A 17,121-nucleotide genomic window follows, 5' to 3' on the forward strand; every position below is an offset into this window, starting at 1 on the left:
TGGCACAGCCCCTTGTTGAAATGGGTTAGAAGATGGTGTTTGTAGAGCACTGGTTTTTCTGGACTCCCCATGCCATGGGTACACTTGCCCATCCATGGCCTTTCCTTGCCTCTGACTGTCCCTTCACCCTCAGGTCACTCTGTGGCTGCTGTTGACTACCTAGAAGCACCCTTTCACCTTTGGGGATGTGAGATGTTAAAAATTGCCCCTGATATCCAAATTCTTAAACACTCGTGTGAAACAGTCAAATAAAAAGAATACCTTAGCCCTGGCCAGTTTGGCTCAGCGGTTAGAGCGTTGGCCTGCGGTCCGGAGAGACCCCGGTTCGGTTCCCGCTAAGGGCATGTACCTCGGTTGCAGTTTGTCCCCGGCCCTGGTTGGTCATGCGGGTGGCAGCCACTCGATGTGTCCCTTTCACATCGATGTTTCTCTCTCTCTCTCTCTTCCTCTCTCTCCCTCCCACTCTATCTGTACAAAAAATGGAAAAATGTCCTTGGGTGAGGATAAAAAAAAGAAAAAAGAAAAAAGAATACCTTAGAGCATCAATATTTCTTTTGTACACAGATTAGTAAGAACTTTTGCTTTCCACTCTCCTCTTTATTTTATTATTGTTTGTTTATTTTTTAATCCTCAACAGAGGATTTTTTTTTTCCCCATTGATTTTTAGATAGAGTAGGAGGGAGGAAGAAAGAGAGGGAGAAACATCAATGTGTGAGAGACACATTATTGGTTGCCTCTCTCATGACCCCGACATGGGGCTGGGGATGGAACCTGCAACCCAGGTACTTGCTTTTGACCGGGAATCGAACCTGTGGGCCAATACTCTAACTACTGAGCCAAACGGACCAGGGCTTCTCTTTGTTTTAAAGCACAATGGTGTTGCCCTGGCCCGTTTGGCTCAGCAGTTAGAGTATCAGCCCGCGGACCGAGAGTCCCGGGTTCGGTTCCTATAAGGGCACATACTTCGGTGGCGGTTTGTCCCCGGCCCCAGTTGGGGTCGTGTGGGTGGCAGCCACTCAATGTGTCTCTCTCACATCAATGTTTCTCTCTCTCTCCCTCTCTCTATCTAAAGATAAATGCAAAAATGTCCTTGGGTGAGGATAAAAAATAAAGCACAGTGGTGTTAAGAATACCATTAGTGTCCTGGCCGGGTTTGCTCAGTGGTTGGAGCATCGGCCTGCGGACCAGAGAGTCCTGGGTTCAGTTCCCACTAGGGGCACATACCAAAAAGAAAAAAAGAAAAAGAACACCATTAGTAAGAATTCTTAGGGGAAAAAATGTGCTTACCTTTTCTGAAGGATTTGTTTTTAACTTAAGGAAAGGATTAACACTTGCTTTTTGAGAAATTTGTGGAAAGAAGTTGGTGATTTGGGGGCTAAATCAGTGGTATGAAAAGCTTCATAGGGGGGAAAGGGTTGTTGTTGGCTTACTCAAGAGTCAGATATAGTGAAGGCTGAAACACAGGTTGGTAGCTGCCCTGGAAGCTGAGGTGTGCCTTGTTCTCAGTGGTCAGCAGGTGGCACCAAATAGCCAAATCAAATCTGGACTGAAGCGTTAGCGTTCACCTTGGGTTGGGTAAAATCATACTCCCTGTGCTTTCAGAAATGTGATATTAATAGCACTTTCACATTTTTTCCTCCTAGAGATGGTATCCTCCAAGGCTGGATTTTACAAGTCTCTGGCATTGATATAGTCAAGAAAATGAACCATCTCCAAGTTCAAATGACAATATCAATTTTTTTTTTTTTTTTTGAAGAGGGTTATAACTGAAAGTTAAGAGCAATTAAAAGATCACTCATCTCACTCAATAGGCCCTGGCTGATTTGGCTTAGTGGTTAGAGCATCAGCCCGCGGACCAATGAGTCACGTGTTCGATTCCGGTCAAGGGCACTTACCTCGGTTGCGGTTTGTCCTTGACCAGGGCTGGCCCTGGTTGGGTTGGTCGGTCGGTTGGTCGGACGGTCGTGCGGGAGACAACCAGTTGATGCCCCCTCCCTCCTACTCTGATGATAAATAGAAAAATATCCTCGGTTGAGGATTTTAAAAAAAAAGTCACTTGATAGAATATACTTAACTGGCTTAGGTTTCTGAAATGTTTTGTTTTTAGGAACTCTTATAAATATGTTGCTAATGTAATTGTTAAAATTACTGATACATTTATGTTGTTGGGATTGATTATGTCACCTGGTAAGAATCCAGGATTTTACTCCCATCCAAGATGTTTCTGTTTGAGCAAAGATGAATGGCTGTTTGAGTTACAGATGTGTGGCTCAGTCGTACGGTAGACGCAGTGCTTTTCCTTAGGAATATGCGGGGTGTGTATTGGTGATGTTCTCGGATAGCTTGTGAGGAAACAGCTAATAGCAAAAGGGGAGGCGGCAGTTCTATGCTTGTGCCACTGATAATTATACTGTTTAAAGGGCAGTTCATTTGTTTCAGCTTAATTTAGTTCTCATGGGAACCTGGTTGCATGCTAGAACTTGAGAAAAGCTACGTTTTAAACATGGTAAGAGAAATGTTTCTTTTCAGCATAGGTGGCTTTATTTTCTTTGCACAGGTGGCCTATGTGAGGGGAGGAAAATGGGCTGGAGTGATCATTTTGTGGTTGCTGGGTGCCGGCCTGGTTTTATGAGTGCACAAACTCCAGAGAGTAGAACTGCTAACACTGGTCCGTGTGCTTATTCTTGGTGCACAGTGAATGAATGTGTCTTTCACCAAATGAGCAGGTATAAAATACGGTAATACATCATTGAATCTTAAGATGGGGGAGAGGGACAGGATTGGATGGAACATCTTCCTACCCCTAACTTCTAACTCATGTAGATAGTTTGTATATAAAACGTGCAGGAATTTAACTGCACTTAATTCCAGTAGGAATTAAGCGCTCATCTTTGCCTGGTGGAATGTGTTTTCCCTGCAGCACCAGGATTGATCTTTGAAAAACATACACCCAGTGGTGTCAGTCAATAGCATAAAATCCTGCAGTGCCTTCCATCCCACTTAGGTTCACAGAGCCCTTTGTGGCCTGGCCCCTCCTACTCTTCCAACCTCATCTCCTCAAGTCTCCCCCTGGCCAGGACTCCAGACACACCGACCTCTTCATTTCTCCAACGAGCTGGCTGTTTCTTACCATAGGGCCTTTACACAAGCTGTTCCTTTTGCCTGGAATGCTATTCCTTTTGACCTGTTGTTGGTGGTTGTTGGTTTTTAGATTTCAGTTTAAATAAAGACCTACTCAGAGAAGCCTTCCCTGATCACTAGATCTAAAATATGTTATCACTCTCTCTATCAGATCACTCCACTTGTATTTTATTTTCTTTCAGCTATCTTGCCTTTTGTGTGTGCCTTTTATCTGGCTCCCCCTACTAAGATAAAAACTTCCCTGAGAGCCTGGTCCTTATCTTGTTCACTATTCTCTCTAGGGTCTGGAACAGGCTGAGCACGTAGTAAGTCTTCAGTACATTCTGGTTCAGTGGCTGAATAATAGCTGTATTGAAGGGTGAAGCTGTGTTTAACGCTAAATGTATTTCTCTTAATTCTCTGAGTGTACTGTAATAAAGTAAAGACAGCAATAATCGGCCAAAAGTTGAGGTCTCGGTTCTTATTTACCATTTATCCTCGTAAAACACTGACCATGGGTGGATCCTGGGGAGTGGGTATTGGTGTTGGTTAAGAATTTATAACAACACAGCAACATAACTAATTGCAATCGTTACTTATTATCTGCTGTGACTTGTACTGTTCGTGCTGTCATTCATTTCTGATCTCATTTAATCTCGGGCACCAGTTTTCTAATATGTAAATGAGATGTTTAGACGAAATGGTGTTTGTTCTCTTATGTAACATTTTATGAATTTTCAGGAGAAGCTAAAAGATTTTAGTTTATGGTGATACACAGTAGAAATATAAATGAGTTCACTCAGAAACCCCAAGTGGCTGTTCATCTAGTTCCACGAAAAGTTTAAAATTGCAAAGTTTACACTTTAGAAGGAAGGAAGAAACTCATCCTTTGTTGGACATCCATCCTCTCATTCAGTCCTCTCAATCACTGGTAGAGTATCTTCTCTCTTTGTTGGTTGGGGAAACTGAGGCTCGGGGATGTTAAGTACCTCGCCGAGGTCACACACGAGCTGTGAGGCAGTGCTGAAGGTCAAAAGCACTTTTGATGGACTCCAGAGTCCTGTTCTTGACATGTGTGAACTATTTCCCCTTCTACTCATCAGTGTCCCAGGAGGTTATGTGAGGACTCTGCACCCCTGAGATGACGCATTCCGTTTTTCCTTTTCGTTTTCACAGAACTCTAAGAAGGCGCTGATGTGGAGGAGCAGCTGAGCCAGTTCAAGATGACGACCACCGTAGCCACAGACTACGACAACATCGAGATCCAGCAGCAGTACAGTGATGTCAACAACCGCTGGGATGTGGATGACTGGGACAACGAGAACAGCTCTGCAAGGCTCTTTGAGCGGTCCCGCATCAAGGCTCTGGCAGGTAAGTCTCCCTCCGGGCCCATCCCGGAGACCCAGGATGCCTTGCCATTCCCTTTAAAATCATCCACCCTGCCTCCCTTACAAAGTTGGCTCACTTCGACTTAAATGTGTCCCACAAGAGCAAGCTGACCATTTCGTAAGGTCACCAGTTCCACATTTGGAGAACTGTCAGTCCCTGAGGCCAAAATGATTCAGAGCAGAGTGATTTCTATAGCAGCTTAGAAAGAGTTGCCCTAGGATTTTAAGAGTTTGCTTATTTATGATGCATCTAACATTTGAAAATAATGGTGCATAAATGTTCAAATTAACCCGTGTCCTTCATTGACCTGACCTCTTACAGTAGACCACTTACTTTGAGTGACTCAGGATAGTTAGTATCACATGCAAGGGTTATAAATATAAAAACCAATTGCTTAATCTTATGAGGACATGTAATGCTATAGCAGGTAAGTTTGCCACTGATTCGGTAAAATTAGCAGGGACACCTCCTTACTTTGTGATTTCTTTTTTTTTTTTTTTTTTTTGTTATCCTCACCCGAGGATATTTTTCCACTTTTTGTACAGATAGAGTGGGAGGGAGAGAGAGGAAGGGAGAGAGAGAAACATCGACGTGAAGGGACACATCGAGTGGCTGCCACCCGCACGACCAACCAGGGCCGGGGACAAACTGCAACCGAAGTACGTGCCCTTAGCGGGAACCGAACCCGGGTCTCTCCAGACCGCAGGCCGACGCTCTAACCGCTGAGCCAAACTGGCCAGGGCTACTTTGTGATTTCTTACTCCCTTGGTGGTGTTGAATACCTAGAACACACTCACTGTAGCCCTAGTTAGGGTAGGGAGTGTTTTGCCCTGAAATTCCCCTGAAGATCTGGAAAGGGTCTGTCCTGATAAAAACCCAGCAGCAGGACTGAATATAGGTAAACCAAGCGCCAAAGTGGAGTTAATGCAAGGCCTTGCATCTGTCTGTCCTTTGAGATTTCAAATAAAATGGTTTCCAAATGAGAAAAGTGGGTTTATGACTTCTTTTTCCCTAATGTCTTTAATTAAGGAAAGTAAATCATAGTCATGACTTAAACAGGTAAGTTTACTGTTAATTTTGAACATAGTTCACTTTTTTGTTACCTTTACAGTGTGTAATCTAATGACGAGGTGTGTATAATTGAGAGTTCTCTTGATAGTAAGCCAAAGGAAACTTAACCCAAAGTGGTTTAAATGACAAAGAGAATTTATTGATCAAATAGTAGACAAATTGGCCTTGAAGCAAGACTTAGTCGTAGACTGAAATGTTGTAACACGTCCTGGTTTCTTTCTCTCATTGTTTGGCTTTACTTGCTAGTGTGGATTTGTTCTCAGGCAGCCTCTGGGGACCTTGTAGTCTCAAGATAGCTGCCCCCGGTCCCAGATTGTCTTGAGGGACATGTAGCAGAATAAAAGCCCCAGCACTTACACCGTGGTCCTGGGATCAGTCTCAGTAGCCCGATTGATCATGGCTTCGGTCATGTGCCTCTCAGAATCTCTCTCCCATGGAGTCAGAGAAGAGGACCTGCTGGCTGACATCAGCTAATCAGGATGTAATCCTAGAGTGATCAGGGTTTTGGAGGGGTGGGGAGGGATCCAACCCACCCAAACCGCTTGGCTAGAAAATTCAGACTATAACAGGAAGGAGAAAGAAGGAAAAGGCAGCCAGCTAAGTGCTATAGGGAAATCATTCAGCTGCCTTAGGATAATTTGTTTCTTGAGTGGCAGTGATTTAAAGATCTTTCCCGAGCTTGCCTGATTTGAGGGCATACACAAATGATTAACCAGATAGCCACCCTAGAATTGGAGCTTTATCTTCCAGCTTATTCATTAACATGGAACCTTATGGAGACCATGATCCTGGATTGTGCTAGTGGATCGATTTGTACTTTAATCTCGTACCTCTTCTTCTCCAATCTTCATTTGAACCTTTAGCTCAGTATGATGTTAGTGGCCAGCTGTCTTTGACCATGAGTCATTTTTCTGGTCCCAGGCTACTCTGTATTATCTATCTCCCTTTTAAGGAGAATTTTACTTGCAAACTGCAGAATGGTATCTTGCTGTTTGTCTCTGTTCTTCTCTACATCCAGAGGAGATGTCCAGCTGTCCACAGTATTGCTCAATTGTCTTTACACTTCTAGGAGACCTTTCCCTGTATGTCATCTGGGTCCTTGAACTAATATAGTTATGATAATAATAGTCAGCACTTAATGGAATAACTTACTGTGTGTCAGGCACTGTTCTCGATGCATTGCATATATTGACGGATTATCCCATAACAATCATGTGAAGGAAATTATTATCATTGTTTACAGTATATGGATGAGGAAACTGAGGCATGGAGAAATTAAATAGCTTGCTGAAGGTCATGCTGCTGATAAATGGCTGAAGGCAGAATGGCTTCAAGTATATACTATTTTTCTATATTCAATAGAATATAAAATGAATCAAACCTCATTGGTGTAGAGTATTAATAATGGGTAATTCAGACATGTTTAAAAAACTTCTTTGAAGGCTAAGGAATGCATCCTGTGAGCTAGAAGTCATGAATAATCACGACATGAATTGAAAAGAAAATGTGGCCCTGGCCGGTTTGGCTCAGCGGTTAGAGCATCGGCCTGTGGTCCAGAGAGACCTGGATTCGGTTCCCGCTAAGGGCACGTACCTTGGTTGCAGTTTGTCCCCGGCCCTGGTTGGTCGTGCAGGTGGCAGCCACTCGATGTGTCCCTCTCACGTCGATGTTTCTCTCTCTCTCTCTCTTCCTCCCACTCTGTCTGAACAAAAAATGGAAAAATGTCCTCGGGTGAGGATTTAAAAAAATAAATAAATAAAGTGCTGCCTCTAGGTTAAATGATGCATCTTTCAGTGAATCGGAAGATATCAAGAAAATCATCTGTTTATCAGAGAAAGTTATCTTATTACATGGCTTCCCAGTTCTGTGGAACAGAAAAATCTCTGAATCTTACATGCTGATAGCAGGAGTAGTAGAACGGTCCAGCAGTGTGTAGAACAGTGGTTCTAGAATTTGAGTGGGCGTCAGACCACATGGAGGTCTTCTTGAGGCTCTGGTTGCTGGGCTTACTCCCAGAGTCTCTGATGCAGAAAGTCTAGGATGGAGCGTGATCATTTGCATTTTTAACAGGTTCCCAGGTGATGCTGAGGTGGCCTGTCTGGGAAATCCCATTTGAGGCTGGTGTATTGCTAGTTGCCTGGTCGACTTCTTTGAATATCTGAGACCATTTCCTCTGGACCCAGCTAACGTCTAGGGAGAATTAAAGTATCAAACCCAACAGAGTTGCCTTAAAGGTGCACTTCAATGTGGGAGTTGTGTGGAAGGCTGGCTCTTGATTTGGAGAGGAGGGAAATACCTTCCTGTCCCCTAGAGGGAAGTCCTGTATTGACAGGTCCCCGGTGAGGGAGTGCTGTTGTGAGGTTTCTGTTACAAATGCATGGTCTACAGTGGGAAGTCTCTGCTTAGAGCAGTGGAAGTGTACTTATCAAGTTTCCTGTCCCTCTAGGATGCTCTACGGGTTTAGTCTTCTCTAGACTTCGGTCTGAATTCTGAGGTGATTTATGAAAGACATTAACAGGAATTTATTTTTTAATATGCAGTGCATCTTGTAGTGATGGTGTAACCACCACGTTGTCTTGTGTCCTTGACTCAGTAGCTTTAAATATCTGTGTCCCTAAGGAAATAAGATGAGGTAAACTACTTGCTCCTTCATCTTCAGGAATTGCTTTTGACTCTGGTATAATAAGAAATAAATTTTGTCTTTGTTCCCAGTTCCTGGCCCAGAGCTCCTAAAACGAAAACCCTTGGGATTTTTCGGAGTGTCCTTTGTTTATTCATAAAGAGCCTCTTTCATCACACCTAGATTTATGCTAAAGAAGTGACATAGGGCTCGGCCAGTGTGGCTCAGTGGATTGAGCGTCCTCCCATGGACTGAAAGGTCCCGGTTCGATTCCCGGTCAGGGCACATGCCTGGCTTTTGGGCTCGATCCCCAGTAGGCGGTGTGCAGGAGGCAGCTGATGGATGTTTCTATCTCTCTCACCCTTCCTCTCTCTCTAAAAAAATCAATTAAAATATATTTAAAAACAAAAAGAAGTGACTTAGGGTGGGACCCCCCTAGATCCCCTTAAGCAGTCAGGATTGGTCACTGGAAACACCAAGTGATTAGAAGATGGGAGTTTTGGGCCCTACCCCCACCTGCAGGGAAGACAGCTGGAGATTGAGTTTAATCCCAGTGGCCAGTGATGTAATCAATCATGCCCGCATAATGAAACCTCCATAAAAACCTCTAAATGGGGCAAGGTTTGAAGAGCGTCTGGGTTGGGGGACACATCAGTGTGCTGCTGGGTGGCAGGGTCTTGTGCCCCGAGAGGGATGGAAGCTCTGCCCCCTACCTATACTTTGCTCCAGGTACCTCTTCCATGTGGCTGTTCCTGAGTCACACACTTTATAATAAACTGGCAGAAATAAATAAAATGTTTTTTCTGAGTTTGTGAGTTATTTTAAAAAGCAAATTATTGAATCTGATGAGGGGTTGTCATGGGAACCCCTGAATTTATAGCCTCTCAGTCAGACGTACAGTGGCCTGAGCCTGGCAGCTGACATCGGAAGTGGGATTAGACTTTGGGGCAGAGCCTTACCTACCCTGTAGGGTTTGCCCTCACTGCGCGTAGTGTCAGGATCGGCTTGAATCTCAGGACACCCATTTGGTGTCAGAGTATCAGACTCATTGAGATATTCTACAGGGAAGATGGCTTCTCTGGTATAGTGCGTACCGTGTCCATTTATTTTAAATGGAGAAATCAGGCCTGCAGTCACTTGTCAAGTGCCAATTTATCATCACAAAGACGAAAGAGCTTGGAGTTGGTTCATGTCCATTGTCCAGTGAGCTTTGAAACTTTTCCATTCTCCTTACACTCTTTTGCTTGAAAGTTAGATTCATATCTCAGTCACTCATCACCTCTCCTGCTCCTTCGTAGTTAGAAATATCAGGGGGAAATACCAGGTAGAATCACAGGGAACGGAACTCTCCTGTCTTCATAATCTACCTAGAGCCTCTCCTGGTGACATTTGAAAACACCAACTTGTTCTCCAAGTAGAGAACAGCTTCATCTGAAAGCATTCTCCTCACACAAGTTGAGTGAAGAAGGAGTGTCTCAGATTTTCAGCTTGTAGACGTTCAGACTTTGGCATGTTTTAGGAGAAAAATTAGTATTTATATTGATGATTGCCACATGTTCAAATGTTTTATATGTACGAGGTCCGAGAGATACATACTTACATCTAAACCTGAATGTGCTGCTGTTTATAGTTCAGCAGGAAGATAAGGGCACTGGCCCATCGCGCTGTGAGGCAGAGGGATCACAGCATGCTTTCTCAGTCTGAGGCAGAGAACTGGTCGGTGATGTTTATGCATTCTGTCAATGATTTCCCACGTCCCCTGATCACAGCCCTGAATTCCTGACCTCTGACCAGATTGCCTCAGTAGTGCAAGACCTGGTGATGACAAGAAAGTGATTCCAAATGAGCTTGACTTTTGGGAAACCAGCATTTTATTGGAAATGAAACTAAAACATAAAACTTCATTAAGTCTGGCTGGTGCGGCTTAGTGGTTGAACATCAACCCATGCACCAAGAGGTCGCTGGTTCAATTCCCGGTCAGGACACATGCCCAGGTTGTGGGCCTGATCCCCAGCCAGGGGCATGCAGGAGGCGGCCAGTCAGTGTTCTCGCTCATCATTGTTTCTCTCTCTCTCTCCCTCTCACTTCCTCTCTTTCTCTGAAATCAATAAAGGAAAAAAAACAACTTCATTAATAATTCTCAAGAAATGTAAAAGGTAAATGTTTTCTTTTTGCAAGTGACAGGTGTTTATGGTTGTTGGTTGTATTTTGTGGAATCAACACATTAAGGCAAGTAGTAAAAGTAGTCTTTATAAAAGTACAACATTTAGTTTGAAATTATTGCTGAAGTAACTAGAATTAATATTTTTTCCATCAACACTCATTAACAGTGAATTATTATTACTATTTTTTTTTTTTGGTAAGTGCCCCTAGTGGGAACCGAACCTGGGACTCTCTAGTCTGCAGGCCAATGCTCCAACCACTGAGCCAAACCGGCCAGGGCATAAACAGTGAATTTTTAAAATTGGGAGGGTATACACCAAAATATCTTGTGTTTATTTCTGAATAATAATAAAATTTTTTATTTCTAAGAAATAACAGCATATAGAGGTGATAAGAGAAAGCTTGTGTATGAATGAGCATTAAAAAAAGGAAATTAGTCTCTGCTGGGTTGCTCAGTTGGTTGGAGCATTGTCCCGTTCACAATAAAAGGTTGTGGGTTTGATTTCCAGTCAGGGCACATACCTAGGTTGCGGGTTCAATCCCTGTTTATTGGGGTGCATACAGGAGGCAACCAGTGAATGTTTCTCTCTCTCATCAATGTCCCTCCCTTTCTCCCTCCCTCTCTCTCTTCCTATCTTTCTCAAATCAATAAACATATCCTCGAGTGAGGATTAAAAAACAAAAAAGAAGAAATTAAAAACGAGATTACTTGGGGATTTGTCACTCATCAACATTTATGAGCTAAAATTTTGTGCAAGAGCCTTCCTGCTAAGTTATGGACATGGCAAAAGAAACTGACCTTGAGTTTACATTATTATGGGTACATCAAGGACAAGTGATAGCCATGGGAAAATGAGGTAAAAGCACCTAATTGTATCTTTCACATTACATGTATAGAGTAAATAACAATTATTCATGGTTGTATTTATAGGCCAGACTCCTTTAAACATAGGCATTTTATTTGAGTGACCAAGAATTTTGGAGGAGCATTTAATCAGCTAAAGCAGTGATTTACTTTAAATATCTAGACCTGTGCTGTCCAAAAAAAATACAGTACTGGCTCATTGTGATTTTAAGTTTTCTAAATTAGATAATTCAGTTAATCAGATTATCCGAAATATTGCCCTATTACCCATGTAATCAGTATAAAAAGTTATTAATGAGATACTTTACATGTTTGATACTAAGTCTTTGAAATCCAGTATGTATTTTATTACCCACATTTCACATGGTCAGTGGTCACGTGTAGCCAGTGGCTACTGATTTGGACAGTACAACTCGAGTGCCTTCACATAGACATTTTTATTGGCTAAAACATTGTCGATCCTGCCAAACAAATGGGCTTTAAAATACCCATCACGTATTTGGTCTCGGGTATATTTGTGAAGCTGGCCACTTGGCTAAATGTGAATTTAAATTTTGATGTATGAATTACAGAATTAGAGAAGTAATTCATCAATTGAATAGTTATTTTAAAAACAAACACTTCTCAGTTTTGTGCTTTCAGTACTAAACTGTTACGAAGTGAATACAAGGTAGCAGCAAAGGCAGATAGAGCCTCCTCAACATCTTCACTCTGCTCTTTCAGCTGAAAACAACTACACTCCTCTCAAGCACTGTTTTTGGATCCAGAAGACGTTGTCATACTTGTTTAAAAATGCATTTTCCAAAAAACATCGACGTGAAAGGGACACATCGAGAGGTTGCCACGGCCCTGGGGACAAACTGTAACCGAAGTACGTTCCCTTAGCGGGAATCGAACCCGGGTCTTTCTGGGCCACAGGCTAACACTCTAACCGCTGAGCCAAACAGGCCAGGGCGAGGAATATGTATTTTTAATGCATATGAGACACTTTGAGAAACACTTCCCAGAGACATGGCCTAAGTGCTCTCACTTAATACTCAAATTCTATTATCCTCAAGTATTCCCACTAAAGTGAAAATCAACTCTTTATCACTCCTTTAAAATATTAGTCTTTTCTTTCTCTCACTCAGTAGGTCCCAGTTTATGTTTTGATATCTTGATACCTGAGAAGGCTTAATGTTCTGCCCCAACTGAGTACAGTGCTGTCTCCATCTACTGGCTGGGGGAACACTTTCTTCCTATAATTTCTGGCCTCACAACAGCCCCTGTCTGGGTGTGTCCTCTCTGAGGTGGAAGTGATCGAGGTCCTCCCTTTTCAGCCCCCATCACTGTTTGGGCCTTTTAATTTGTAATCTCCTGGAGAGCAGAACATTTCTCTGGGCCTTGAGCTCTCTAGTGCTAAGTAAAATTAGTGGAGACACTTGAAAACTAGATCCTAAAAAAATCTTGCAATTGCCGATAAAGATACTCAGGCACAGGGTTTTTCTCAGGAGGAGAGGAATCCACTGGATTCTATACACTGAAAATTAGAGCAGGACTTGGCATCCCTTGCTCCCAGTGGACTGCAAATTTCAAGCTGTCATTAAAGTTATGTGCTTAAATTATTTACTTAATCCCCAAATAGATAGACTTGCACATAGATGGAAGAAAATTTATTTTAAACCGTAAAATAGTTTTATCTTTTTTTTTTTTTTTTTGAGAGATGTCAGTGTTTTTTCTATCTGCAGTTGTGAGTTTTTAATTAGTTGGTTTAGATACTGGCTTAATTTATTTATGGTCTCCTATAATGTGGTGGTTTTACTTAGAAACTTTCCAGAGTAATACTGTTAATTCACATCAACCATCCCCTGTCAAAATAAATATATATATAAATATTATATTTGAGTTTTTTTCTAGGAAAAGTACAGTGCCGTCTTGCTATTGAATATGTAAAGGGATCTATAAAACAGGGTCTGGAATTGTCTAAAGAGGAAGATAAAACCTTTTTACATGAATTATTAACTAAACATCTATGCAGAATGTCAAGAAAGTAGTATAGGCAATTAATGCTCTACTAATTGAAAGGAAAGTATTGATCACAAGAGGAAAACAATTTTAACAGGCTGGGTCAGGTAATGTAAAGACCATTGGAACCTGGAGAAAGGGAAACTGGGGCTTGGATCTGGGGACAGCTGCAGGTCTCTGAGGACCCCTCACATTAAAACAGGAAGTCAGCCCAGCCAGTGTGGCTCAGTGATTGAGCGTTGGACACCCACGCACCCGGAGGTTGCCGGTTTGATTCCTGGTCAGGGCATATGCCCAGGCTGTGGGCCAGATCCCCAGGGGGGGACATACAGGAGGCAGCCAATCGATGTTCTCTCACATCGATGTTTCTCTCTCTCTCTCAAATCAATAAAGAAAAAAATTTTTTTAAAAAACAGGCAGTCGCTTTTGGCTTCTCAAGATGACACGTCACCTCTAGCTCGTACTCATTCCTGAAAAATTTAGCTAGAGCTTTTCTTATTTACACACCTACAGCTCTGTTCAGACGGAACACTTCTAGGCCCCACGGGAAAGGCCCCACGGGAAAGGCTTTGGGCATGATGGAATGGATTTTTATAGTCAGCATTAACAGGGATATAATAGCTATCCGTTATTTCCGTCATCCACTCTTGAGGCTGTTTCCCTAAATTATGCATTATTTGGAATTATTTGTAAGAGAGGCATGGTCCCTGGTGCATATTAAATACACCACCCATTATTTGTGAAATCTGAATCCGAAAGAGCATTTCATATCAAAGAGGTTCGTGAACGCTATTGAGTAGAAAGTCTGTTTAGGTCATTAAATGTAGTCCCAGATTATACCCTTTGTTTATTTTCTACACACATGACTTGAGTAGTTCTCTGACCATCGGAATGCAGGGATCTTGTCTTTCTTTTTGGGTACAGTTTCCTTCCCCTCCCTTTCTCCTTGCTGCAGTCAGTGGTGCCATTCCAGCTTTTGAAATCCGCTCGAATTCCTGCTGCTGTTCCTTAGCATTCCTCAGATTCTGTTCACACCCTGGCAATGGCTGAAACCCCGCAGTAGGCGAGGCCCGTGATCCCTCCCGGGAGGACCGGCCTGTCATTCCTCGCCTTCACCAAGCCTGTCTGGCCCTTGGTCTGCTAGAGCCCGAGCTCCGTTCCTCAGCCACCTCAGGACACTTCTCTCGACTGCCCTCGGCCTTTGTCTTAACTGCTCTTCCCATTTTTAAGTCAGTCTCTTACTTCAGAGGAACTCCAATCACCATTTCTGTGAGAAAATCCCATAAATGTTTTGGTTGATTTATGATCAAACTAAGGGAAATAACCTCTCTTTTGTTGGGGACTGCTTGGGTAAGCAAAAGAGGAAAAACGTAAGATTTTTCTCCTCTCTTATGTACGTGTGTGTGTGTCCGTCCCCATCTGTCTCTTATATAATTTACATACCATAAAATTTACCCCATAAAGTATACAGTTCAGTGGTTTTGAACAGACTCAGAGAGTTGTGCAGTCACCACTAATTCCAGAACATTTTTATCACCTCAAAGGAAGTCCCACACCCCTTAGTCATTGCTTCCCATTTTCACCTCCCGCTAGCCCCAGGCAAACACTGATCTCCTTTCTGACTCTGGATTTGCCTGTTCTGGATATTTTGTGTAAGAGGAATCATACAATATGTTGTCTTTTGTGACTGGTTTCTTTCCCTTAGTAGAATGTTATTTTTAATCCTCACCCAAGGACATACTTATATTAATTTTAGAGAGAGAGAAAGGGAGATGGGGGAGGGAGGGAGAAACATGGATGTGAGAGTGAAATATCGGTTGATTGTCTCCTGCACATGCCCCAACCAGGATCAGACACATAACCTGGGCATGGACCCTGACCAGGAATTGAGCCCAAGACTTTTTGGTGTACGGGACGATGCTCCAACCAACTGAGCCACACCGGCCAGGGCAGTGAAATGTTTTTAAAGTCCATTCATGTTGTAGCATGTATCAGTACCTCTTTTCTTTCTCTGCTCTTGTATATAAATAATGGTGGTAGATCAGTGAAAAAGAACAGAGAAAATTCTATGAAAGAAGCTACAACATCATAATACTGTGATTTTCATTTGGCGGTTGCCTGGGAACCAATGTCAGGCCTGTTGTAGGCATCTAAAAGTACTGTACACATAGGAACTATAAAGTCCTATATACTTAAAAAATAAAACATGCCGTGATAAGAATGAACTGAAAATGTCATAAAGTAGGTATTATATTAACAGTGCAATTCAGATATCTGAGGTTTTACTGAACGGCCATCTTCAGTGATATCATTGAATTTAATTTTCTAATTTATAAAGAAAAGTGATGCTGGGTAGATGTTAAGTAGTTTTTTTTTGTGTGTGGTATGTGCCCCTAGTGGGAACCGAATCCGGGACTCTGGTCCGCAGGCCGACGTTCAACTGCTGAGCCAAACTGGCCAGGGCGTTAAGTAGTTTCTTAAAGTCCATTTTGATTTTTGACACCCGCTTGATTGAAGAAGATGGTCTTGATTATTGAACTATAGATTCATCAGTAGTTTGGCATGATCAGATGAAATGGTGATCCGATGGGAGGAGGCTGAGTAACAAGCATTTGCTCTGTGGCTGCTGATCAGCTTTTCTGAAAAGAATCCTGCATTCAAAATTATTTTTAGTTAGTCCTTTGTGGTTGTCAGGAACAGAGATTCACTTGAGTTATCTGAATAAAAAATGTATAAGCCCTGGCCAGTTTGGCTCAGCGGTTAGAGCATCGACCGGCAGACCAAAGAGTCACAGGTTTTTTGGTTTTTTTTATCCTCACCCGAGGATATTTTTCCATTTTTTGTACAGATAGAGTGGGAGGGAGAGAGAGAGAAAAACATCGACGTGAAGGGACACATCGAGTGGCTGCCACCCGCACGACCAACCAGGGCTGGGGACAAACTGCAACCGAAGTACGTGCCCTTAGCGGGAACTGAACCCAGGTCTCTCTGGACCGCAGGCCGACGCTCTAACCGCTGAGCCAAACTGGCCAGGGCAAAATAACTTTTTTTTTTTTTTTTTGGTACATGAACCTAGCGGGAACCGAACCCGGAACTCTAGTCCGCAGGCCAACGCTCCAACTGCTGAGCCAAACCGGCCAGGGCCGAGTCACAGGTTTGATTCTAGTCAAGGGAATGTACCTCGGTTGTGGTTTGGTCCCCAGCCCAGGTCCGGGTTGTGCGGAAGGCAACTAATTGATGGGTGTCTCTCACATCAATGTTTCTCTGTCTCTCCCTCCCACTCTATCTGAAAATCAAAGGAAAAATATCCTCGGGTAAGGATTAAAAAAAAAAAAAAGATAAGTGTATGGTGGGTAGGGGAGAAGCAGAGGGTTATTGCAAACTTTCAGATGCACGAGATCCAGAAGTCCATTAGTGACTGAGGCTGGTGCAGGGCTGGGAGCATTCATTATCGTTCAGGTGGGCTGTGGGCCTCATTCACTGGAGCCCTAGGCAGGGTAATAGTATCTGCTCACCCATAGTCCAGGTCACACATGGAGTGTACTGTACTTCAAACTCTGTGTCCTGCCAGTCTTTGCTCTGTTCACTTTACAGCTAAATGACTCAATATCCGGGTTTTCCCTAGTTAAGATTTCTGTGAGGTTGAGTATGGAGATGGTGAGCGTGGAGATGGGGCATTAATTTACCAGGTTATGAACAGCTGGATATTTACAAATGTGTAAAACACACCAGCCCCATTCCTCCACAGCATAGAGGGCATTGGCTGGCAGTTGGAGGCTGTGGTTGGCATTTCTAATGCAGAATTCTGGTGTGGTGGAGGGGAGGGTACTTTATGTTATTAGCATTTTGGGGGAAAGATGTTGGGGTATCTTGGGTGATCAAGGAAAGG

General features: G+C 43.0%; 1 protein-coding gene across 1 annotated transcript in view; it reads left to right on the plus strand.

Annotated features, from left to right (window-relative positions):
* Positions 1–17,121, plus strand: part of SPTBN1 (spectrin beta, non-erythrocytic 1) — a 197,039-nt gene that overhangs the window by 50,714 nt on the left and 129,204 nt on the right. Inside the window, exon 2 of the mRNA XM_036263024.1 lies at positions 4,297–4,491. Coding sequence (XP_036118917.1) covers positions 4,344–4,491 — 148 coding nt within the window. The 5' untranslated portion in view covers positions 4,297–4,343. The remainder of the gene's footprint in view (positions 1–4,296; positions 4,492–17,121) is intronic.

Source organism: Molossus molossus, unplaced genomic scaffold (genome assembly GCF_014108415.1).
Source record: "Molossus molossus isolate mMolMol1 unplaced genomic scaffold, mMolMol1.p scaffold_m16_p_15, whole genome shotgun sequence".
Taxonomy (NCBI): Eukaryota; Metazoa; Chordata; class Mammalia; order Chiroptera; family Molossidae; genus Molossus; species Molossus molossus.